Source organism: Oncorhynchus gorbuscha, linkage group LG17, assembly GCF_021184085.1.
Source record: "Oncorhynchus gorbuscha isolate QuinsamMale2020 ecotype Even-year linkage group LG17, OgorEven_v1.0, whole genome shotgun sequence".
Taxonomy (NCBI): Eukaryota; Metazoa; Chordata; class Actinopteri; order Salmoniformes; family Salmonidae; genus Oncorhynchus; species Oncorhynchus gorbuscha.
The window spans coordinates 28,074,890-28,101,233 of NC_060189.1; the positions used below are offsets into that span (position 1 = coordinate 28,074,890).

Here is a 26,344-nt window from a genome sequence, read left to right on the forward strand (position 1 = left end):
ATATCTTTATGTACATATTCTTCATCCCTTTACATTTGTGTATATAAGGTAGTTGTTGTGAAATTGTTAGGTTAGATTACTCGTTGGTTATTACTGCATTGTCAGAACTAGAAGCACAAGCATTTCGCTACACTCGCATTAACATCTGCTAACCATGTGTATGTGACAAATTACATTTGATTTGATTTATATATATATATAATTTACTGCTGCTCTTTACTTGTTTATATATATATATATATATATATATATATATATAAATAAACGGTTTTAAGGACAGACAATCATGGAAGATCTGTTGAAGCAATTAGTCACTTCCAATAACACGCAACAAGAAGCAAATCGGCAGCAACCGGAAACCAATCGCTTCTTATTGGGGAACAAAGGAAGTGTCAACTGCAGATGAATGTGAACATGCAAAAGTTAACTGCGGAAATCACTGCAGTGAAAATTGCTCAACAGACCACGGGTCTACCCATCCTGGCCACTCGGTATTTGCAGAAAATGCTGCTGAATGATGATGTTGAGGCTTTTCTAAAGACATTTGAGTGTATTGGCAGAACGAGAGGCATGGCCACACTTCTTCACGCACCGAAGAAGGAAATATTAGCACGGTTGGGAGAACTGTCTCTTTGAGGGCACATTGGTTCCATACTTGGACGTATCCACCCGAGAAGGCACACAGATCACAGATGTTTGACCTGCTCCACCTGGCAAAAAATAGCTAGAGCCCGAGACCCTCAATACTGGGGCCATCATGGAAAGAATAGTGAATGACCACTACATCCGGGGCTTACCTTACAAGCTAAAGAAGGTTGTCAGCCAGGGCACTCCGACCATAGAGGACAGATTGGTGGAGCTCGTTGAGAGATGTCGAGCAACAGAAAAACTGCTCAAACCTAGCCATCTGGACAGAACCAACCAGGAAAAGGGAGGCCTCAAAGAAGGAGGAAGACAGCCATCCCAACTGGAGAGACCCCGGGTTTGGAAATAAATAATTCAAAGGGCGGATGGGGAACGTGGGCGCCAGGATCATGTTTTCCAACCTGAACCAAAGGCAATGAATAGAGTGGTTGATACTGACACCCAGGAGTGCTACCACTGTGGAGAAATAGGACACATCGCATGGAACTGTCCCAAGAAGGAGGAACCCATGCAGGTCGATATTTCCAATCTACACCACTGCCATGTTTCTGCCCATGTCAAAGCCCACCGCCATCCACCGCACCTCAATCGGGTGCAGGTCCAAGGGAAAGAAGTAGATGCTCTTCTAGACTCTGGGAGCATGATCTTCCTCATCACGCCTTCAGTACTAATGTCACGTCTCTCGTCGGAATGAGGATTGGACCAAAGCGCAGCGTGATAAGTGTTCATGATTTTTATTTATCAAAACACTCGAACAAAATAACAAAGTGAAAAAATGAACAGTTCTGTAAGGCAAATAAACTATACAGAAAACAACTACCCACAAAACACAGGTGGGAAAAAGGTTGCCTAAGTATGATTCCCAATCAGAGACAACGATAGACAGCTGCCTCTGATTGAGAACCACACTCGGCCAAAAACAAAGAAATAGAAAACATAGAAATAAACAAACTAGAATGCCCACCCTAGTCACACCCTGGCCTAACCAAAATAAAGAATAAAAGCCTCTCTATGGCCAGGGCGTGACAACTAACCCACCAGCAGAGGACTGCCGCTCCAACCATGGACATAACCTGTGTACATGGTGCCGTGACTTTACTTCCTTAATCTGATGACTTATCGAACAAACTAACTGTGTTTAATTGTTACCCGATGAAATTAATCACATAACAATTAACTCAGTAGGAATTCGGGGCATCATGGAAACAGTTGTTTAAAGAGTTACCATCTCCCGAATTATACTCTAATGGTCTTTACCTATCACCATCATAAAACAGTCAACATATTAATCATAACCTCGTCTCATACCATCATTCTGAACAGTCGTAACCTCTTGCATCTGCAAAAACCCCAGTCTTACTTATGATTCAGTACTACAAAAATTGGTTTAATTATTTATTCACTAGCTAAATAAATGATAGTACAGGATAACATACCCACTTAATACATTAGGAAAATGTCCCTAGCGGACTGACACAATATGGTTGCTTTTTACAAAAGGACATGGGGAGGGAGAGAGAGAAAAAGAGACACTTATCGTTGATACATGTTAGAAACAATTCTCACAGTAATCATATAATTTGCACACAAATTGCCGCCACTTTGGACTAAAAAATCATGAATGAATTTAAGTGTGACTGCCTATGTTTGCCGTTTATCTCTGTCGGAACCAGCCCTCCTTAGGAAGGGTGATGGGCCTTTCAGCAGCACGCTTGTAAGGCTCTGATTGTCCGAAATGGGTTTGGACCCGTCTCTTCTACTGTTGTTCACTCTGGAGGATGCTCCTTTGAAGATATGCTAGCCAGCCATGTCGATGGTTCCCATTGGGTGATGAAGATAACATATTACAGTGATTTGAGAAGAGTAGTAGAGTGGTCCCACTTAAATGTGCTTTTCTAGATACTTTTCTTAGGACAACTATTCAGCTTTATCAGTGATTGTCTGGGAGGTGAGCTTCTCTTTTCCACCACGTGTTGGCATTCAGGGTTCAAACCACTTAACACGCGCAGCTGCAGTCTGGCGATGTTCTGGTCTGGGAGGTGAGTTTATTTTTTTTCACCTCGTATTGAGGTTCAAAGTTCCAACCATTTCAAACGTGTAGCTACTGCTTCATGCTTTTCTGGTCTAAATGTTAATTTATTTACCGTTCCCCACGTTCTCTGTTAGGAATATTTTTCCAGTATTTGCTTTATAACGTGATAGAGTTTCGGCAGGAAACCTCAGTGTAGATAAAGCACATTACTCTGTGAAATTTGAAGAGGGATGTTCTCTCTCCTTGATTTACAACAGGGTGTGAACTGTCAACCCCCCCAGCAGCTCCCTCCTCCCATCTGTGGGTGAGAGAGGGTCTGGTTACTGTCATCCATTGCCAAGCTGATCTGACCCATTCGGATCCTCACAGGACAGTCATAACAATGGGGACACCAAAACTAACCCAACTGCAGATGTAGAGATTAACAACACCAGAGGGCAGTTCAGAGGTAACCTAGGGTTGATTGAAAACCTACCATATCCGGTGCTACTGGGATGCGCCAGTAGCACCGGATACAGGACAAAGGAGATGACTGTGCCTGTAATAGGGCATGCCAGGTACCATTTACATTTTCCAGTGAAAAGAAAATGAAACCGCTACCAAAAAACTCCCTGACCTATGATAGGAGAATTGCCAAATAGGTACTTACCTTCCAGATTCCCGTAGCCGACACTCGAGTTCTCCTGGGATAAGAAGGGGAAAGACTGTCACATGAATTGACGCTGGAGAGACGAAGCAGGTACGGGGTGTAAAACATTTAATAAGCGAGACAGGAACAGCTTATCCCATTCCGAGAATAGATGAGATGATAGAAAGACTGGGAAATGCCTGGTTCATTGGTACACTTGACCTAACCAAGGGGTATTGGCAGGTTCCTCTGACCCCTGCAGCCCGTGAGAAGACGGCATTCTCCACTCCAGATGACCTGTTCCAATATGTGTGACTGCCCTTTGAACTTCATGGAGCCCCTGCCACATTTAAAAGGCTGATGGAAAGCATTCTTCACCCACATCAATCCTATGCTGCAGTCTACCTGAACGATGTGATAATCCACAGCCACATGTGGGAGGAGCACCTAATCCGATTTACAGCGGTCATCGACACCCTTCGGCAAGCAGGACTCACAACCAACCCAAAGAAATGCACGCTGGGGGTAAGTGAAGCAAAGTATTTGGGCTATTCCATAGGGCGAGGGTTGATGAAACCACAAGAGAAGGTCGCGGCGATCCCATAATTGGCCTTGACCAGTGAATAAGAAACAGGTATGGGCTTTTCAGTTATTACAGATGTTTCATCCAGGATAATGCAATCATCTCAGGACCCCTGTGTGACCTGACCTGGAAGGGCCAATCTGCCATGGTACAGTGGAACCCTGCAGCCGAAGAGGCATTTCAGAAACTGAAAACGGCCTTATGCACTGCCCCTGTGTTGTATTCGCCAGATTTCTCGAAACCTCTGATTGACCAGACAGATGCATCGGACACTGGAATTGGAGCTGCACTCTTGCAGGAAGTTAATGGAGAGGATCATCCGGTGCTGTACATTAGCCGTAAGACTATTCCCCGTGAAACCAAATATCAACAGTGGAAAAAGAGTGTTTGGCAATCAAATGGCCTCGAGTCCTTGAAATATTATGTTCTGGGCTGCAAGTTTGTACTGGCGACAGATCACGCTCCCCTTACCTGGAGAAAGTAGAATAAGGACACTAACGCCTGAATCACCCGGTGGTTCCTCAGCCTCCAGCCTTTCCACCATCGGATCGTCCACGTTCATGTTCTAAACATGGTAATGCTGATACCATGTCTCGTAAGCATGCCATGTTTTCTTCGACCGCTCTGACCACAGGGTCAATGCTGGGGGGAGGTATGTAGCGGTTTCAGGGGTTGTGTGGTGGATGAATGTTTTGTTTCTTCGATTTTTGGCTGCCAGGACCAGGGACAGCATTGTGAAGTATTCCCCAGAGGCAGGATCACGGTGTCATGACGTTGGACTGTGGGTAAGGTTTATGACCCCCTCATAAATACCTTTCTCTCTCTCTCTCTTCTCTACTGAAAGACTCTTGAATAGCCTTTGTTAAACATAGAGTCTGGGAACATCAAATGGTGGGGGGAAAGGAACCATATTTCAGTAATCCAACCAGTGGACAATATGCGTTGGTACTTAATGAATATGATGTCAGTTCGGTTGTCATCTGAGACATTATAACTGATGACAGGACGACATAAACTGTATCTGGGAAAGTCTACACATTCTAGTTATCAGATTCACATGGAATTGTTGTGCAATTTAAATGTTTGAATAGGAATCTATTTGTGAAAAGATTTAATTTAATTTTAGCTTCCAAATGAGAGAATTGGGTTTTCATAAGGTTAGAGCTCTGCTCAATCAGTGGCCCCGTCCCTGTGAAGAGACATTGGTTATAAACTTTGAAACACACTCTTCTCTCCCTCCACTATATAAGCCCTTGACGATAATGTAACCTTCTGTCCCGAGGACGTGAGGACGAGGGTCCATACGTTAAAAAGGACTGACATGTCAACTACAGAACTAAGCCAACCTCCAGCGTGCGCTTTGGTTGTGAATGGTATGAACTTAGAACTCTTATTCACGAAAGAAGTGAGACATTCTAGCCGTTGAGTTAGCAACAGCAGCTGTAAACGTGGGCTAGGAAAGGATGGACGACGTACCCCGTCTACCACACAACGACGACGCTACAACGTATCCCGTTCACCACCAGAGACACTCTTCAAAGGACAAAGGACTCTGTTGAGCAACACGGCCTTCCATCTACCACCAACCTATTGAAGCGCAGCTCAGAGTTAATATTTATTGCATTTTCCTTTTCCAAATGGGCGGTAATTTAGAATGCATAAGATTCTGTATTTACGATAGAGTAGCTGCCTATGGCCCAATAGAGACATAGCTTCTCCCTTTGTTCCTCAAGTCTTCCCGCTCTTTCACTCAAACCCAACCCCCTTTCTTTGTGTAACATTTACATTTACATTTAAGTCATTTAGCAGACGCTCTTATCCAGAGCGACTTACAAATTGGACCAGCTGTCATAGCTGTTCCGTCCGCCAGGGACATTTTCTTTTATGACATAATTTGTAATCGATGTATGATTCATTCTGTGTTTATGTAATTATGTGTGATTAGTTAGGTATTTAGTAAATAAATAAACCCAATTTTGTATTGCTGATTCAACTTGTTAGCCAGGGTTCGTGAAGATAACCAAGAATTTCCAACTTTCAGATGAGACTGAAATAAGGTGACGATTAATATTGACTGCTATTGATGTAAAATATTACTAGGTCTTTAAGAGTTTATTCGGAAGATAACAGATCTATAAACACTCTTTTGTGGTGCCCTGACTTTCTAGTTAATTACATGTAAATGATTAGCTCTGTCACGTTCATCATAACGAGGAGACCAAGGCACAGTGTGATAAGAATACATTATTATTTTATTACACAAAGAACACTTAAACAAAACAACAAAACGAACGTGACGCTATAAGACACGAGTGCTGACATGCAACTACACATAGACAATAACCCACAAAACCAAAATGGAAACCTAAATAGGATCCCCAATCAGAGACAACGATAAACAGCTGCCTCTGATTGGGAACCAACTCAGGCCACCATAGACCTACCTTTACCTAGGCATACCAAAACCCCATAGATATACAAAAACCATAGACGTGTTCTTACCCTATGATTTTGAACATTAAAATAAACTGGGAAATGTACATGGCAGGCATTGTTGTCACCTTAGCTTGATACATAACTTCTGAGGTGTAGGAAGCACTAACATCAACACCAATCAGCTTACACCACTGCACACAGTTGTGGAAAAAGTATCCAATTGTCAAACTTGAGTAAAATTAAAGATACCTTAATAGAAAATTACTCAGGTAAAAGTGAAAGTCACCCAGTAAAATACTATTTGATTAGAAGTCTAAAAGTATTTGGTTTTAGATATACTTAAGTATCAAAAGTAAAACTACACTGCTCAAAAAAATAAAGGGAACACTAAAATAACACATCCTAGATCTGAATGAATGAAATATTCTTATTAAATACTTTTTTCTTTAAATAGTTGAATGTGCTGACAACAAATTCAGACAAAAATGATCAATGGAAATCAAATTTATCAACCCATGGAGGTCTGGATTTGGAGTACACTCAAAATTAAAGTGGATAACCACACTACAGGCTGATCCAACATTGGCAGTCAGGCTACCTCTGGCGAGCACATGGAAGGCTGTGCGGCCCCCCAAAGAAATGCCACCCCACACCATGACTGACCCACCGCCAAACCAGTCATGCTGGAGGATGTTGCAGGCAGCAGAACATTCTCCACGCCGTCTCCAGACTGTCACGTGCTCAGTGTGAACCTGCTTTCATCTGTGAAGAGCACAGGGCGCCAGTGGCGAATTTGCCAATCTCGGTGTTCTCTGGCAAATGCCAAACATCCTGCACGGTGTTGGGCTGTAAGCACAACCCCCACCTGTGGACGTCGGGCCCTCATACCACCCTCATACCACCCTTTGAGCAGACACATGCACATTTGTGGCCTGCTGGGGGTCCTTTGGCAGGGCTCTGGCAGTGCTCCTCCTGCTCCTCCTTGCACAAAGGCGGAAGTAGCGGTCCTGCTGCTGGGTTGTTGCCCTCCTACGGCCTCCTCCACATCTCCTGATGTACTGGCCTGTCTCCTGGTATCGCCTCCATGCTCTGGACACTACGCTGACAGACACAGCAAACCTTCTTGCCACAGCTAGCATTGATGTGCCATCCTGGATGAGCTGCACTACCTGAGCCACTTGTGTGGGTTGTAGACTCCGTCTCATGCTACCTCTAGAGTGAAAGCACCGCCAGCATTCAAAAGTGACCAAAACATCAGCCAGGAAGCATAGGAACTGAGAAGTGGTCTGTGGTTATCACCTGCAGAACCACTCCTTTATTGGGGTGTCTTGCTAATTACCTATAATTTCCACCTGTTGTCTATTCCATTTGCACAACAGCATGTGAAATTTATTGTCAATCAGTGTTGCTTCCTAAGTGGACAGTTTGATTTCACAGAAGTGTGATTGACTTGGAGTTAAATTGTGTTGTTTAAGTGTTCCCTTTATTTTTTTGAGCAGTGTATAAATCATTTCAAATTATTTATATTACGCAAACCAGACAACACAGTTTTCTTGTTTCTCCAATTTATGGATAGCTAGGGTCACATTCCAACATAATTTACAAACAAAGCATGTGTGTTTCGTGAGTCCACCAGATCAGAGGTAGTAGGTATGACCAGGGATGTTCCCTTGATAAGTGTGTAAATTGGGCCATTTTCCTTTCAAAATGTAACAAGTACTTTTGGGTGTCAGGTAAAATGTATGGAGTAGAAAGTAAATTATTTTCTTTAGGAATGTAATGAACTAAGTAAAAACTGTCAAATATATAAATAGTAAAGCACAGATACCCCAATAAACCACTAGTTGTAAGTACTGTACTTTACAACACTGACTGCACACACACCCGCAATTACTATGACAACTAGCATAGCCTTATCAGCAACTGACTGCTGTCTGAACACACAAATCTGATTTGTTCACTTGTAACTTGCTGTTTGGACAGACAGTAGTCCAAAATGGATTTGAAAAACTAAACTGATTTGAGCATTAAGGCCTGCAAGTCTTAAATAGTGCACAGTATTGATCTTCCATTTCTCAAAAATATATATATTTTTCAAATGTCAAAAGGTTATCTACACCATATTATTTTTTCTGGCTCACTCCTTGCTCTCCAATCCTGCCCACTCGTTTTCCCAGGAGTGGGACCTTCACTAAATTGTCAGCTGAAATGTCACATTCAAAAAGGAAAGAGATGGAAAAATAAGATTGAGACCCTGCCACTCATGTCTAGATGAAAACATTGTATCTGACCTTTTACCAGGAAACCAGATTCAAGTGAGCCATCAGACATGGGGATTGCAAGCCAGGATTGTGTGTGGTTGGGAGGGGATATATTTTTTATTTTTTATTTTACCTTTATTTAACCAGGCAAGTCAGTTAAGAACACATTCTTATTTTCAATGACGGCCTAGGAACAGTGGGTTAACTGCCTGTTCAGGGGCAGAACGACAAATGAAGGGGGTGAGAGAGAGGGGGATAGGTATATAGGCACAGGCTGACAAAAATCAAGGTAACAAAAGAACATTTGGCATGCCTAAAGACTGTTATTTATGCAATACACAAGGCTTCAATCTAAGCACTCATATTTGTATTGTTTATAAAAACTGCAGATTAGAAAAATGCAGTTGCAGTAAATAGATTATTTTCACTGTCATGGATTGTAACAACTAGGACTATCTCTGGATGTTAAGCTGTTGCTTTTTATAGTAGAAGAAATTGAAGAAAACAAATTACGCTTACACATATGAAGCCAGACGTAAAAAACTGTCAACCAGAATAGTCATTTTTTTTACTACACCCACAGTTGTCACCACTTTATGAATCTTAAATTTGACTTGGAGTCTATATGCTGGACACAACTTTAAATGCTGCTTCTCAAAAACATCTCAGTTGTTAAAAAGTACTCCATGTTTTTACACAGTATCAGCATTTCTACAGAGCAAGGAAAACAAAATGATTCAGGTGCAATATACAGATATTGCACTGCCATTTCCTGGTTTTTAAAATTAGAATAGTTTGCCTCATTTGAGTTTATGTGAAAAAACAAGCATCTAAACCGCCATGAAATATCTTTTCAATAACCAAAAATGTTGTATTTTCATAAGTTTGAAGCTGGTGTACAAAACCGAAAGCAAAAGACACAAAAACAAAACTTAAGAATGGGAAGCATATAAATAGTGGACCTAGAACATATCTAACACTTAGACTTGCTTCCAATGAGAATGACAATATACAACTATAAAACTCACGTCTATAAAACTCAAATTTCTATGTGAATTTGGTCGGGTTGCCCAAAAAGTTACATATTGCAACTTTGAGAGTGCTGCGTAGCTGTGATCTAGTTTGCATGTATATGAAAACTGCACAAAGTAGCTACCACCAGTAGTATGGCAAATGTGAGCAAGATATTTCAGACAGCTTTACAGATTGCTGTCCAGTTTAAACATCCAAATTAAATCCTATGTGTTCGTTCTGGCAGTGTGCAGGTAAGGGTTACGACCCTCCAAGTACCTCCTACCCTCTCTTCCGTGACCATGCCTATCTATCTTACTCTGGACACATTCACAGCGAGAGCAGCTGTGGAGGTGGATGGATGATCTTCTCAGTTAGATTCCTCTACTACAGCCCCAGACACCACTTCACTGCTGTCCTGCACCTCAAGATTCTGATCTTCATCTGGGAGACGCATGGAGAGAAGTGTCACACTCAGATAGGGAAGAGTCACACACACTTTGAAATTGGGGCAAGAGAATATCATGCCAGGTTATCCTACCTGCAGTCTGGTCATGTGTGGTCTGAAGAGGTGTGTGTTTGTAGGGCTGTATCCCACTTGGGACCTCAACAGAGTTGGGATCCTTAGGGGGCCAGCGGAGTTCCCCACTCTCCACATTTCCCCCAACAGAGGGCTCCACCACAATAGAGGGAAGTCTCTTGGACAGCTTGGGATTCCTCTCATGGGTATCAGGGAAGATCTGGACACAAGAAGTATTACAATTTAGTAATTTAGCAGACACTCTTATTCAGAGCGACTTACAGTTAGTGCATTAATCTTAAGATAGCTAGGTGAGACGACCACATCAAATCCAATGTTATTTGCCACATGCGCCGATTACAACAGGTGTAGATATTACCATGAAATCCTTACTTACAAGCCCTTAACCAACAGTATAGACCTTACCGTGAAATCCTTACTTACAAGCCCTTAACCAACAGGTAGACCTTACCATGAAATCCTTACTTACAAGCCCTTAACCAACAGGTAGACCTTACTGTGAAATGCTTACTTACAAGCCCTTAACCAACAGGTAGACCTTACCGTGAAATGCTTACTTACAAGCCCTTAACCAACAGGTAGACCTTACCGTGAAATCCTTACTTACAAGCCCTTAACCAACAGGTAGACCTTACCGTGAAATCCTTACTTACAAGCCCTTAACCAACAGGTAGACCTTACCGTGAAATCCTTACTTACAAGCCCTTAACCAACAATGCAGTTAAGAACATAGAGTTAAGAAAATACTTACTAAATAAACTTAAGTAATAAATAAAAAGTAACAAAATAAAATAACAATAAGTGGGGGTCCAGGTTAGTCAAGGAATTTGTAAATTTAGGTAGGGGTAAAGTGGCTACGCATAGATAATAAACAGTGAGTAGCAGCAGTGTAATAACAAGAGGGGGGTGGGGTCAATGCAAATAGTCCGGGTGGCCAATTGATTAATGGTTCAGTCGTCTTATGGCTTGGGGGTAGAAGCTGTATGTATGGTGTATTTACTCTTTATTAGAGTGTTTTACTCTTTTTAATAGGGATTTGAGATCCTTGCAATGAGAGCTCATACAACATTTTACAAGACAGATCCGAAATGAAAGGCACATTTGTAATTGTTTCATTGGTAGGATGTCAATTAATCTCTTGGTTGAGTGACTGGTGGATTGATGGATGGATGGATTGAGGCAATAGTAGACTCACCTGAAAGGATATGCCTTGATCCCCTGACACAGCTGCAGCTACACTGAAGTCCTCCATCACAGGTTCCTGTGTGTTAATCACCTTAGTCATCCTATGAACAACAAGGCAATACCATTGTTGTACACACTTTCATGTAAATAAACGGCTGTGGTTTATGTCTACCTATAATACATTCACATAGTGCTACTCACTGACACTCAAGACATCCAATGTAATACTTTTATAATCTCCCCTCTTGGTTGCTCCCTCCCTCCCTCCCTCCCTCCCTCCCTCCCTCCCTCCCTCCCTCCCTCCCTCCCTCCCTCCCTCCCTCCCTCCCTCCCTCCCTCCCTCCCTCCCTCCCTCCCTCCCTCGCTCAGCTCGTGCTTACTTTTTGACAACCTTGATCAGAGAGACACGAGAAGTGCAAAGCCAGCCTGTGGTCCAACGAGACAACCAATCATTGCCCTTGAAGTTGAAACTAAGTACAGGGTACTGTACTTAGTATCATATGCAAATATGCATAAAGCAATGTGGCACTTCAAAAACAACAAATTCACAAAGTATTAAGACTGTGTAGAAGAAACTTATCTGAACCAGGATTTTTTTAACAGAGTTTTCATGAGAATGTAAGCAGCATACTAAATGGGTATCATGATGTCTAAACCCTGTTTTCATGACTGTTGAAGACTCACTCGCACTCATTATTTATGTATGCAGTTGTCCTTGAAATCTGATGTAGTGCTAGAGCAACAGCTGGCACAGGGAAACGGAGCAGACGCAGGCCATCTAATATAAAGGCATTCATGAAGTGCCACTGCCAACTCAACAGAATCAACAGAACATATTTCAACAGACAGACCTTGCTACACTCGGAGTCAAATATATTCTGGTGAGCATTAGTTCACAAATTACCCCACTCTGTCAGTTGGATTGACAGCTATGGCTTCCATGGATAAATGAGGAGATGTAATCTTTGTGTGATTGTCTGAGTATCACACTTGGCAGTGTGGAAAAGGACAGCTGATTTGGGTGTTTTCATTTATGCATTATAGCAATTTCTGATGATTACTACTCGTAACCTGGATGTTTTTTTAAATTCCTCGTACTGTGGTACATTTTTAAGACAATTGCTCATTTATTCCTACTCAAAAGCATGTCTTGTCCCTGGACGGTATTCCAGTGGTCACTTTGTGTCTTGACCTCTTGGCCATCCTAGGTCCAAGGGAAAGGCTTTTCTCTTACTCATTACCAGTAAGTGAATGTGATTGTGAAAGCTTGGGTAAGGCCAACACATTGCTGAGGGTTAAGATATGGTATGTAGTGTTACTCCATACAAACACACCTACCTAATTATGGCATGAGTGTGAAACTGTGAATCACATCCTGTGAAAATAAAATACCACAGCATGATGTAACAAGGGTGTTTGTGCAGGATGAATGCAGATGTAAAAAATGTCATCAAGGTGCATCCAACTATTCAAAAGCAAAGTCTGCATACCATTCCAACTCAATAAAGTGTTTATCCTGTCACTCTGACACACAGGCTCCAAAAGAGTTGGTGTTAGTTATATTTGTCCTATTTGAGGCCCAAACAATATTGTTTAGCTGGAGTGACTGATAAAATGCACTCACTTACATGTATATCCAATAATTTCATATTAGTGAGGCCTAAGAAATAAGACATAGGAAAGGAGGCGGGTCTGGTATTGAGATACACCCACGTCCTTCTATGACACAATATGGTTGCAATAATCCAGCTCTCTCCAAAATTAAGACCCATATTGATAACTCGGTGAACTATCAGTAGTAAACTGTTGAATACTACATTTGTGAACTCTATTTTCTATTATTATAGGATATTTTAGTTTGTCCTAAACCATTTGTTGTTAAACACAAACTTTTTACAGGCTATTATTTAACTGTAACTGTGCGCACCTTAATAATCATGCCTACCTGTTCAGAGCGTAAACGTATTATGTCCTTTCAAACTGTGTTGAGGTAGGCTAGATGTCCAGTGAAAACACTGCAAACAGTATATTTTCTTCAGAATGTCTTTTTTTCAGAACAGTGATAGAAATCCGGTAGACAAGTGTCCATATACACCGTAACGTACCCAATGAAGTTTCCCACACACGCGAGTGCTGGAGAATGCGCACTTTCGCACTCGAGTCGACTTCACGCCACAGTTTACTTCAAATCAAAATAAAATAAAATTGTATTAGTCGCATACATACATTTAGCAGATGTTATTGCGGGTGTAGCGAAATGTTTGTACTGAGACAACGGGTAGGATAGAGAGAACAGGGCAATTGATTATTCTGCCAAATGTATTACCCGAGGACTGTACACTATGACTATATGCAAAAATATGTACTGAGTAGTTCGAGCCATGAATGCTGATTGGCTGGCAAATTCATGAAAACACAAATGTGTTTTTCTTTGTCTTAATCTAAGGTTAGACATAAGGTTGGCAGTCTGGTTAAGGTTAGTGTTACAGTTAGGTAATACATTACATTTTAAGAAGATAAATTGTAGAAATGTGGGATTTAACCAAAATTATGACTTTGTAGCTGTGATCACTACAAACCAAGTTTCCAACCGTTTTATGTGAGTAAAGTAGCCTACATGTTGGATAAAACAGCAATGACAGGCCTGATGGAAACTTTTTGGTAAACTTTCCAAATGTCGACAAAACTACATTTGCTAGACAAGGTGGGATCTTTTAGTGTTAGTAAATGGAATTATTCAACAAATGTTGTTGGAAACCCTTTTATGTGCAAATATTGATATATTACATTTACATTTAAGTCATTTAGCAGACGCTCTTATTCAGAGCGACTTACAAATTGGTGCATTCACCTTATGACATCCAGTGGAACAGTCACTTTACAATAGTGCATCTAAATCTTAAAGGGGGGAGGGAATACTTATCCTATCCTAGGTATTCCTTAAAGAGGTGGGGTTTCAGGTGTCTCCGGAAGGTGGTGATTGACTCCGCTGTCCTGGCGTCGTGAGGGAGTTTGTTCCACCATTGGGGGGGCCAGAGCAGCGAACAGTTTTGACTGGGCTGAGCGGGAGCTGTACTTCCTCAGTGGTAGGGAGGCGAGCAGGCCAGAGGTGGATGAACGCAGTGCCCTTGTTTGGGTGTAGGGCCTGATCAGAGCCTGGAGGTACTGAGGTGCCGTTCCCCTCACAGCTCCGTAGGCAAGCACCATGGTCTTGTAGCGGATGCGAGCTTCAACTGGAAGCCAGTGGAGAGAACGGAGGAGCGGGGTGACGTGAGGGGAACTTGGGAAGGTTGAACACCAGACGGGCTGCGGCATTCTGGATGAGTTGAAGGGGTTTAATGGCACAGGCAGGGAGCCCAGCCAACAGCGAGTTGCAGTAATCCAGACGGGAGATGACAAGTGCCTGGATTAGGACCTGCGCCGCTTCCTGTGTGAGGCAGGGTCGTACTCTGCGGATGTTGTAGAGCATGAACCTACAGGAACGGGCCACCGCCTTGATGTTGGTTGAGAACGACAGGGTGTTGTCCAGGATCACACCAAGGTTCTTAGCGCTCTGGGAGGAGGACACAATGGAGTTGTCAACCGTGATGGCGAGATCATGGAACGGGCAGTCCTTCCCCGGGAGGAAGAGCAGCACCGTCTTGCCGAGGTTCAGCTTGAGGTGGTGATCCGTCATCCACACTGATATATCTGCCAGACATGCAGAGATGTGATTCGCCACCTGGTCATCAGAAGGGGGAAAGGAGAAGATTAGTTGTGTGTCGTCTGCATAGCAATGATAGGAGAGACCATGTGAGGTTATGACAGAGCCAAATGACTTGGTGTATAGCGAGAATAGGAGAGGGCCTAGAACAGAGCCCTGGGGGACACCAGTGGTGAGAGCGCGTGGTGAGGAGACAGATTCTCGCCACGCCACCTGGTAGGAGCGACCTGTCAGGTAGGACGCAATCCAAGCGTGGGTCGCGCCGGAGATGCCCAACTCGGAGAGGGTGGAGAGGAGGATCTGATGGTTCACAGTATCGAAGGCAGCTGATAGATCTAGAAGGATGAGAGCAGAGGAGAGAGAGTTAGCTTTAGCAGTGCGGAGCGCCTCCGTGATACAGAGGAGAGCAGTCTCAGTTGAATGACTAGTCTTGAAACCTGACTGATTTGGATCAAGAAGGTCATTCAGAGAGAGATAGCGGGAGAGCTGGCCAAGGACGGCACGTTCAAGAGTTTTGGAGAGAAAAGAAAGAAGGGATACTGGTCTGTAATTGTTGACATCGGAGGGATCGAGTGTAGGTTTTTTCAGAAGGGGTGCAACTCTCGCTCTCTTGAAGACGGAAGGGACGTAGCCAGCGGTCAGTGATGAGTTGATGAGCGAGGTGAGGTAAGGGAGAAGGTCTCCGGAAATGGTCTGGAGAAGAGGGGAGGGGATAGGGTCAAGCGGGCAGGTTGTTGGGCGGCCGGCTGTCACAAGACGCGAGATTTCATCTGGAGAGAGAGGGGAGAAAGAGGTCAGAGCACAGGGTAGGGCAGTGTGAGCAGAACCAGCGGTGTCGTTTGACTTAGCAAACGAGGATCGGATGTCGTCGACCTTCTTTTCAAAATGGTTGACGAAGTCGTCTGCAGAGAGGGAGGAGGGGGGGGAGGGGGAGGAGGATTCAGGAGGGAGGAGAAGGTGGCAAAGAGCTTCCTAGGGTTAGAGGCAGATGCTTGGAATTTAGCGTGGTAGAAAGTGGCTTTAGCAGCAGAGACAGAGGAGGAAAATGTAGAGAGGAGGGAGTGAAAGGATGCCAGGTCCGCAGGGAGGCGAGTTTTCCTTTCCATTTCCGCTCGGCTGCCCGGAGCCCTGTTCTGTGAGCTCGCAATGAGTCATCGAGCCACGGAGCGGGAGGGGAGGACCGAGCCGGCCTGGAGGATAGGGGACATAGAGAGTCAAAGGATGCAGAGAGGGAGGAGAGGAGGGTTGAGGAGGCAGAATCAGGAGATAGGTTGGAGAAGGTTTGAGCGGAGGGAAGAGATGATAGGATGGAAGAGGAGAGAGTAGCGGGGGAGAGAGAGCGAAGGTTGGGACGGCGCGATACCATCCGAGTAGGGGCAGTGTGGGAGGTGTTGGATGAGAGCGAGAGGGAAAAGGATACAAGGTAGTGGTCGGAGACTTGGAGGGGAGTTGCAATGAGGTTAGTGGAAGAACAGCATCTAGTAAAGATGAGGTCGAGCGTATTGCCTGCCTTGTGAGTAGGGGGGGAAGGTGAGAAGGTGAGGTCAAAAGAGGAGAGGAGTGGAAAGAAGGAGGCAGAGAGGAATGAGTCAAAGGTAGACGTGGGGAGGTTAAAGTCGCCCAGAACTGTGAGAGGTGAGCCGTCCTCAGGAAAGGAGCTTATCAAGGCATCAAGCTCATTGATGAACTCTCCGAGGGAACCTGGAGGGCGATAAATGATAAGGATGTTAAGCTTGAAAGGGCTGGTAACTGTGACAGCATGGAATTCAAAGGAGGCAATAGACAAATGTGTAAGGGGAGAAAGAGAGAATGACCACTTGGGAGAGATGAGGATCCCGGTGCCACCACCCCGCTGACCAGAAGCTCTCGATATGATAACTATCATATTGTAAACTTGGTGTCACACCCTGACCATAGTTTGCTTTGTATGTTTCTATGTTTTGTTTGGTCAGGGTGTGATCTGAGTGGGCATTCTATGTTGTGTGTCTAGTTTGTCTGTTTCTGTGTTTGGCCTGATATGGTTCTCAATCAGAGGCAGGTGTTAGTCATTGGCTCTGATTGGGAACCATATTTAGGTAGCCTGTTTGGTGTTGGGGTTTGTGGGTGATTTTTCCTGTCTCTGTGTTTGCACCAGATAGGGCTGTTTTGGTTTTGCACATTTCTTGGTTTTGTTAGTCTATTCATGTATAGTTTATTTATTAAAGAACCATGAATAATAACCACACTGCGTTTTGGTCCGCCTCTCCTTCGATACAAGAAAACCGTTACACTTGGAGTCATGCAATGACATGTACTGTGGTCCTCCCACTACAACTCATCGGGAAAGCGTGCAGTTTATTAGGCTACAGATGATCTCAATTATATTCATTCACAGGTTAGTGAAAGTGCAAGGTGATGAGCTTGATGCCCCATTCTAATAAATATTGATGGTCTTATTCTGGTGGCATGATCATCGATGCTTGGCTGTCTTTTATCAAATAAAAATGATGTTGCTCTTCTGTCCATAACAATCTCATAATGTGGGCTATACATGCTCTCTGGCCCAGGAAATCCCAAACTCTGTCCTGGTCCCCCGGGTGCACATTTTTTATTTTTTTGCCCTAGCACACCATAGCTGATTCAAATAAATCATCATCAAGATTTGGTTATTTGAACCAGCTACGTAGTGCTAGGGCAAATACAAAAACGTGCACCCAGGGAGGGCCCCTGGACCGAGTTTGGGAAACCCTGCTCTAACCAATAGCGTCAGTATCTGCGGGTGTTGGCTAGAGCGCACATGCCAATACCAGAGTGGGCACATACTGCTGTATATAACATAACATTTTTTGTGAGAAAACCATCGGTACAGTTGAAAATTTGATGGAAATCCATTTGACTTGATTTTTTTTGGTACATGGGATTTAACTGCAATTTAACTGCAAAGGGTATTTTCTTATTTGAAATATGTCATCACGCACAGCATTGTATCTGCAACAAGTCAAGTTGATGGAAACACATTTCGTGTGGGAAATGTGCATATTGTTTTTATGTGGATTATGGAATATTTGTATGAAAATCTGTCGCCCTTTTGATTGAAATCTAGCTAGTGACGACCATAAAACATGTGTAGCCAATAGCCTAAAGAATGCGCCATTTCGACCTAGCCTGCTACATTTCGACCATGCCTCCACAACAGAACACCTGCGCCACTAGCTGTTTCCAATACCCTGTCCAGTACCCTGTACATTTTTTTTGTGGACATTTAGAAAGTTTGCATAGAATATTGATGAGACAATTGCCTGCCATGGTGCGTTTCCATTGAACTGTCTTGTGTTGGGGAAAAAACACTGGATATAATTACATCGCACCTAAAACAATACATATATATTTTTTCTCCCAAAAACCTAGTGTCGAATAAAAGTTAGGTTTTTCCATCATCTATTTGGGAAAAGTGTGCATTAATAAATTGGTGACTGCCTGTATGCCCTCCCAACTATTATTCTCATGTCTCAGGAAGTCCGCAAAAAACAGTATGGATAGAATGCAAGAATGGACGAATATATGCCATATTCCAATCATTCTCATGTGCCACAATATCGCCTTGGTCCGTGTGAGATTTGCCCTCCTATTAACCCTTGTGTTGTCTTAAAGGTCAAAAACGACGCACCACCATGTTTATCAGCAGAGAAAACCCCCTAAATTATATTTTTTCAACTTGAAATTTGATGACTTTTCCTAGAATGACCCCATCATTAGCAAAAGTGAAACATTGCCTTTGTTCATATTTCCATGAAAGCTGTACACCACCAGGGTACAAAGTTTGTTTTAGTGTCATTTTTGACCCGGCAGTTATAAAATAATTTACACACCACAAACAACACACAGATCCACACACACAATGAGAAATTTAGATTATGTGTGCTACTGATTGAACTCAGACAAAACTAAAATGTTCTTGTGCGTGTGCAGCATCTCCCCTCCACGACCCCACACATGACCCCTCCACAACCCCACACATGACTCAAGTTCACAGACAAAATAAACAATATTTCTGACAAAATAAACATTTCTTGAAAGCATTGTTTACTAATGGGGAATGCAGTCAGAGGCTATAAAGGTGCTGCAGATGACAGTCCCCCCAGTTCTCTCTTTGCTGAAGCCATGAGTGCATGTTTCAGTGCCCAACAGGTCGCAGATCTGATTTCTTCAGATGTCCAGGAGGAACAAGAGAACAACGACTTAGAAGAGGAGAAGGTATCTGAAGAAGAAGATGGGGAAGAATTACAACCCAGAGCACAAGAAATCATCTTCAGATGGAGAAGAAATCCCCCATGCTGAAAGACATTTTTGTCAAAGAACAGCAAAATAATATGGTCCTTGTCACCATATGACAACCAGGGCAGGATGGCAGCACAAAATGTCATAAGGATGACCCCAGTGCCCACAAGACATGCAGTTGCCCATGCCCAGGACATCGCCTCAACATTCTACATGTTCATCACACCAGCCGTCTAAAAAGTCATCCTGGAGATGACAAATTTGGAGGGTTTCCGTAAATATGGAGACAACTGGAAACGGATGGACGAGATTGAGCTGTATCCCTACATAGGGTTGCTAATCTTAGCGGGTGTGTATTGGTCCCAAGGCGAGGCTACATGTAGTCTCTGGGATGCAGAGAGTGGAAGTGTGATTTTCAGTGCCACGAAGTCGCTGAAAGTCTTTCACACTTTCTCAAGAATGCTATGATTTGATAACTGTGAGTCAATACCTGCAAGACGTGTGAGAGACAAACTGGCGGCCATAAGAGAGGTCTGGGAGAAGTGGGTGGAGCGTCTGCCATACCTCTACAACCCTGGGTCTGAAGTAACATTGGATGAGCACCGAGTTCCATTCAGAGGCACCTTTTTATTTTCATATCTGTAATGTATGTGATTTTGACTGTTAATTTTATTATGTATTGTTGTAATATCATTAATTTATGTGATTGTTTTGTGTGACACTAACTACTGATAGTAATCTCTTTTGTCAAAAGTTCGCTGTCCTTTCTGGCAGTATATGCCCAGCAAGCCAGCAAAGTATGGCATTAAGATGTGGCTGGCCTGTGACGCATAATCCAGCTATGCTTGAAAGATGCAAGTCTATATAGGGAAGCCGACGGGTGGAGGCCCGGAGCAAAACCAGGGGATGTGAGTTGTGCTTGATGTGACAGAAGGACTGAGGGGGCACAATGTCACGTGACAATTTTTTCACCTCTTATGAACTCAGCCAGCAGCTCGTGAAGAGGAAGATCACCATGGTTGGCACAGTTAAAAAGAACAAGCCTGAGCTCCCCCCTGCACTCCTCGCAACAAGGGGGAGAGAGGCCTACTCATCAAAGTTTGTCTTCACCCCCACCACCACTCTAGTTTCTTACCTCCAAAAAGAGGAACAAGAATGTGGTCCTCCTGAGCACAATGCACAAAACGGTTGAGATCAGTGATCATGAGGACAGGAAACCAGCCATCATCCTGGACTACAACCACAACAAAGGAGGCATGGACAACCTGGACAAGGTTATTTGAACTTACAGCTGCAGGAGGATGATGCCCGCTAGCCTCTGGTCATCTTCCATAACATCATTGATGTGTCCTCATACAATGCCTTTGTGATATGGAACAAGATCAATCCAACCTGGATGCCTGATAAGCAGAACAAGAGGAGGGTGTTCCTGGAGCAGCTGGGAAAGGCACTTGTAACCCCACACACTCAAAGAAGGGAGCGCCTCCCCTGCACAGCAGACTATGCAGCGCTTGTGAAAACTATTCAGGGGGCTGAATCTTGTCCTGATGAACTTGAGGCTGCAACTGGGGCAGGCAAGAGGAGGAGATGCCCATTCTGCCTCCCCAAAGGACTGTAAAACAAATACTATGTGTTGCACATGTGAGAAATACATCTGCAAAGTCCATGCAAACACACGTGCTAATTAGAGTTGATTGATTTATGTTCTTCACATTTTTGTTTTGTATCTATTATCTTATTTTATTATTTTTTATTGTTGTTGTTTATACACCTTGTGGGTGGGTTAATGGTTAAAAAAAATGGGAGAAGACTAGTATTTTGTAGTTGAATTCTTCATTGTACAGTATATAAGAATATATCACTATGTTGCCAAAAAAGTTCAAGACTCTTGTTTCCGTTCAATAAAATGCTTTCCAAACTACTTTCTGCACATTTCTGCTATTTCCTTAGGCTATACAAGTGCTATCTCTAGCTAAAAAATGTATGTTTACACCTATGCGGTACCTTTAGCAATAATAATAATAATAATAAACCTCTACTTTAGTAAAGCAAAAAATTATGACGTGTGTTGTAATAAAAACGAGTGGTGTCAACGGATTAAATGCAGTCTGCATGGTGAAGAGGGAAAACCCAGATATTCAAAGTTTGTTATGAATGACAGGTTGTTTCTCCATGCAAAATAGATTTGGGGTTTTCAATTCAATTAAGCTGCTTTATTTTAGGGGTTTAGTGAAGGCGGGTCATTTTTTTACCCTTAGGACAAGGGGAGTATACAGAATGTTAAGACTACACAAGGGTCAATCTGAAATGATTGGAATGTGGAATTTACAACCAGCCAACCATAAAAGCAAGGGGAAGCAATTCAGGCATTCTTCAAAGTCAAGACAATCCTTTTCCTGCAATAAAACATTATTTTTAGAGTTGAAAATAGATTTAGCAAGCAGTAGGCATTTAGAATTAAATATGGAGTGTAGCTTTATAGTTACATGATGATTTTCCTCATGTACCTTCAAAATGATTAGGCAATCATAATTTATTTGTTTCCATAATAATTTGAAGCAATAAAGAAAGTTAGACAAAAGAAAAATACAGCCCTGTCAAATGGATAACATGTTGGCGATCTTTAGATCATTTGTCTACCCTTTCCATTACAGGTCACAATGTTTTTTTTGTTGCAACATTGATTTTGTTGAGTGACCTTGGGCAGTGGCGACCCGTCATTCAGGGTTTTTAATGTTATTTTGACATTATTACATGTCATATATCAGTTTGCAAACAATGTAAAAATATATATGTCATTATTATCATGCAAACATGGTCTCATTTTTGTTTTCTTGAGTAACGCGGCTCCAAATTAAGGTGTTTCAGCCTAGCTCAGTGCCTTCCATGGTGGTGGGGCAAGCCAGCAGAAAATATGGAGCATTGCGCCATAATTGGCTCAGTATTCTGTCACTGATGGGGACACTACGTCATCGCCAAGTCTAAGGGTAGAGCTAAAAAATTCAAGCCCCTTGGGTGCTGCCATAGAGTTACGTCACCGTCTTTCTAGCCACCGCCGATCCACATTTAATTTTCCATTTGTTCTGTCTGTCTTTTCACACCTGGCTTCACTCAACTAATGACTTGTTTATTATGTAACCCTCTGTTCCCCATGTTGATTTTGTGAGTGATTGTTTACTGTATTTTTGGTCTGTCATGGTGTGCGTGTATTTGTTACTTTGTATTTTTTACATTTTGAGTAAAAGTATGTTGATTACTCATATCTGCTGTCCTGCGCCGCCTGACTCTCTACACCAGCTACACATAGGACCTATTACAGTTACATTAGAGGTGCCAATCCAAGAAGGCTCAAGGTCATTGGCCACAGATAAAAGGACATCAAATCACATTATTTCTACAGTAGCTTTGATTGGACTGATCATGTCAAAATCTTAGATAGCAATCCTTTTTAATCCTTGTCATATGAAGAGAAATAATTGATCAAACGTATCGGTACTAATCGACCATTGGACATAAACATTACACAACAAGCTGGAAATCGCAAATTCAACAATGAGTGGTTTGGAAGGAATCAGTGGCTTACTGCAAGTATTGAAAAGTAATCATTAGCCTGCTATTCAGTGGAATGGCTGTGTGGTCCATAAGATTAAAGGTCTGTTTTCCTAGTTTAATATTATGAACATTCAACATTGGCCATGCTGTCAATGAAGCAAAACAACTGTTAACTCGGAACTGCAAAATCTGACTTTAGTAAGTTCAAGACAACTGGGAACTCGGGAAGAACAAGCTACGACTGGGGAAATAAGTTTTCCAACTCGGAATTGTAAATCTGGAACTCAAACCTCTTTCTAGAGCTATGAGCTAGATCACTGATGTCATCAAGAGTCAAGCTTTTTTTGTTTTGTTCCCAGTTGTCTTGAAAGCACCATACATCCAGAGAATGGCAGACTTTGATGACAAAGTTTGATGACAAAATTTGCCCGCAAAGGACCACCTTCCTGTTCAAGTGAGCACAGCACAACAAGGTGAGTCCAAAAATGTTTTGTATGCTGCTGCATAAATTATGTAACATGCCAGGGAGATATGTACACTGTAGCTAAGAAAGTAATACAAAGTGCATGTTGTGTAGTAAGCTGTTAGTAGCCCATGTGCCTCACCCTAATAATTTGGTCTATTTTCACCTCTTAATTTCGCCTACTGTTCTGACTTGGTGGTGCACATGTAGCCTTATAACCTGTTTTTGAGAAATGTAATCATCAAATATTGTAAGAGCTTTCATTGTCTGATTGTGTGCCCCCTTTATTTATCCTACGGTTCTGACTTGTTGTACAGCAAGAATACTGTAAGAATGACCCATGTTCTGAATTCTGTCACTGTACAATTCAAAAGTGCTGAACAAATAGTTATTTTGACTACGTCCGTCCTAGCTTGCTCATTAATGTCTTAATCGATAGTACGGATTTCCTCTTATCCCGCGCCACCTTCCTGTTCAAGTGAGCACAGCACAACAATGTGAGTCCAAAAATGGCTTGTATGTTGCTGCATAAATGATGTAACATACCAGGGAGATATGTATACTGTAGCTAAGAAAGTAATAAGTGTATGTAAGCCGTCATTGTAAATAAGAATTTGTTCTTAACTGACTTGCCTTGTTAAATAAAGGTAAAACATTTTTTTCTAAATATTATCCACTTGTCGTCCCCTTATGCCATAGTTTGTACATCTCAATTATCAGTACAAACCACATTTGTTAATAAGCAAGTCAGCCATTTCAGCTATGTTTTTAAAAAAAGCAGTAAATGAGGCTGAATGAACTGTTTTGCTGCCAGACAAGGCTCCGCTGATAGCCATGTGTAACAGTGGTAAGATGTTGGGACAGCTGTTGGGACTCTGCTGTTGGGACAGCTTTATGTAGGCCCTAACAGTTTGTGGGCACCGTTTGTTACCGTCATAGTGCAATTAATGTATTGTTTAGTGTTGTGTTGTGTAGTGGCTTTACTGGGATGTATCCCACGTTTTTTTGCCCCTACAAGATTTACATGCTAAAATCACCACTGAACCCGGGTCATTGGAAACCTACCTTTGAAAAAATAAAAGAATCGAGTAGGCCTATTGAATTCACACATCATATCAGGGCTGCTGGAAAACATGTAGCGAGGGGAAATTTGCCACAGCACTATTCAATCAGTTTGTTTTAGTTTAATGAAATATATTGACGCAAAGTCTTAAAAAGTTCGATTTGCACACAATTTCTCTGTCCATCACATCGTAGTGCTGTAGCATTCTCTTTACCAATCAGATTCACGGAAATCGCAGGTCGGGGCCGGGCACAACACACAAAGCTCAAGGCGTGCTCCCTACTTTCCTCTTGTATTTATTTAGCAAGCATGATAACCAATTATGTATATAAACTCTGGATTGCTGAAGCTATGTTCTGGCCAATGAGAGCCTTTGAAGCCACTGGTTCGCCATATTGGCTCACCACAGAAGGAGCAGTCCTCCATCGGAATGGATGGAATTCTACAGTATTTCAATTAAATGTTTCAAGGACATAATTACATGCATTTAGGTATTATTTTGCCGTAGTGGGGACAGTAACAGAACTTTCAAATTATACTTTAAGGAAAATCTTTTGATATATTTTTGTATTTTTTATTTGTATGTTTAGCTCACATAATATAATGTAAAAGTATGCATTAAGGTGTCTGTAATACTGTATAATAAACGTGGCAAAAACAAATGTTGACATTGATAAATGCATTTCTATGGCTTCCAAAATAAAAAAATTACAACGATGGGGAACTGTCTAACTAACATTAGACAGTTAATACAGACATTCTCACCTTTGCCTCGATTCGGCAGCCTCGTCCAGCATTTGTATTTCTTTATGATAGTCACATTAGCAGCTAATTAACATTTCAGTTTTGGGGGTTAAAGTGAATATATTGATAAAAGTCAACTTGTCCTAGAGAGATTTACACAGTTATCAAAACGTCACGCCAGGGTAAGCCTACACAAAACACAGCCCTTATTTTAAGTGTTTCTAAAATCCCCTAACCTGGATAATACTCGCCAGTCCAGCTTCCCTGCCCCATCCACCACTGCCCCCTGGACACTGATCTCTTGGCCACATAGCTGATGCACGCTGGACTGTCCATTAATCACGGTACTCCATTCTGCTTGTTTGTTTTTATCTGTTGGCCCCGTTGCCTAGTCAACACCATTTTACCTGCTGTTGTCGTGCTAGCAGATTAGCTGTTGCTGTCTAACCTACTGTTTTAGCTAGCTCTCCCAATTCAACACCTGTGATTACTGTATGCCTTGCTGTATGTCTCTCTCAAATGTCAATATGCCTTGTATACTGTTGTTCAGGTTAGTTATCATTGTTTTAGTTCACAATGGAGCCCCTAGTTCCACTCTTCATACCCCTGATAAATCCTTTGTCCCACCTCCCACACATGCGGTGACCTCACCCATTACAACCAGCATGTCCAGAGATACAACCTCTCTCATCATCACCCGGGGCCTGGGCTTACCTCCGCTGTACCCGCACCCCACCACCCTGTCTGCGCATTATGCCCTGAATATATTCTACCATGCCCAGACACCTGCTCCTCTTATTCTCTGTCCCCAACGCTCTAGGCGACCAGGTTTGATAGCCTTTAGCCGCACCCTCATACTACTCCTTCTCTGTTCCGCGGGTGATGTGGAGGTAAACCCCAGGCCCTGCATGTCCCCAGGCACCCTCATTTGTTGACTTCTGTGATCGAAAAAGCCTTGGTTTCATGCATGTCAACATCAGAAGCCTCCTCCATAAGTTTGTTTTACTCACTGCTTTAGCACACTCTGCTAACCCTGATGTCCTTGCTGTGTCTGAATCCTGGCTCAGGAAGGCCACCAAAAATTCAGAGATTTCCATACCCAACTATAACATCTTTCGTCAAGATAGAACTGCCAAAGGGGGAGGAGTTGCAGTCTACTGCAGAGATAGCCTGCAAAGTAATGTCATACTTTCCAGGTCCATACCCAAACAGTTCGAACTACTAATTTTGAAAATTACTC

At 42.6% G+C, this 26,344-nt stretch overlaps 1 protein-coding gene across 2 annotated transcripts; it reads right to left on the reverse strand.

Moving 5' to 3' along the window:
* Positions 1 to 8,200: 8,200 nt before the first annotated feature.
* Positions 8,201 to 13,637, reverse strand: LOC124002269 (protein LBH-like). 2 transcript variants are annotated; one of them, XM_046309645.1, is made up of 4 exons: positions 13,428 to 13,637; positions 11,333 to 11,423; positions 10,138 to 10,336; positions 8,201 to 10,040 (listed from the first exon to the last, which is right to left on the reverse strand). In XM_046309645.1, exons 2-4 carry the CDS (start codon positions 11,420 to 11,422, stop codon positions 9,967 to 9,969), a joined length of 363 nt encoding a protein of 120 aa, XP_046165601.1. In that variant the 5' UTR covers position 11,423; positions 13,428 to 13,637; the 3' UTR covers positions 8,201 to 9,966. The 2 variants fall into 2 exon arrangements, with proteins under 2 accessions (XP_046165601.1, XP_046165600.1); XM_046309644.1 differs by having other exon boundaries at positions 13,268 to 13,637.
* Between the last annotated feature and the right edge of the window lie 12,707 nt (positions 13,638 to 26,344).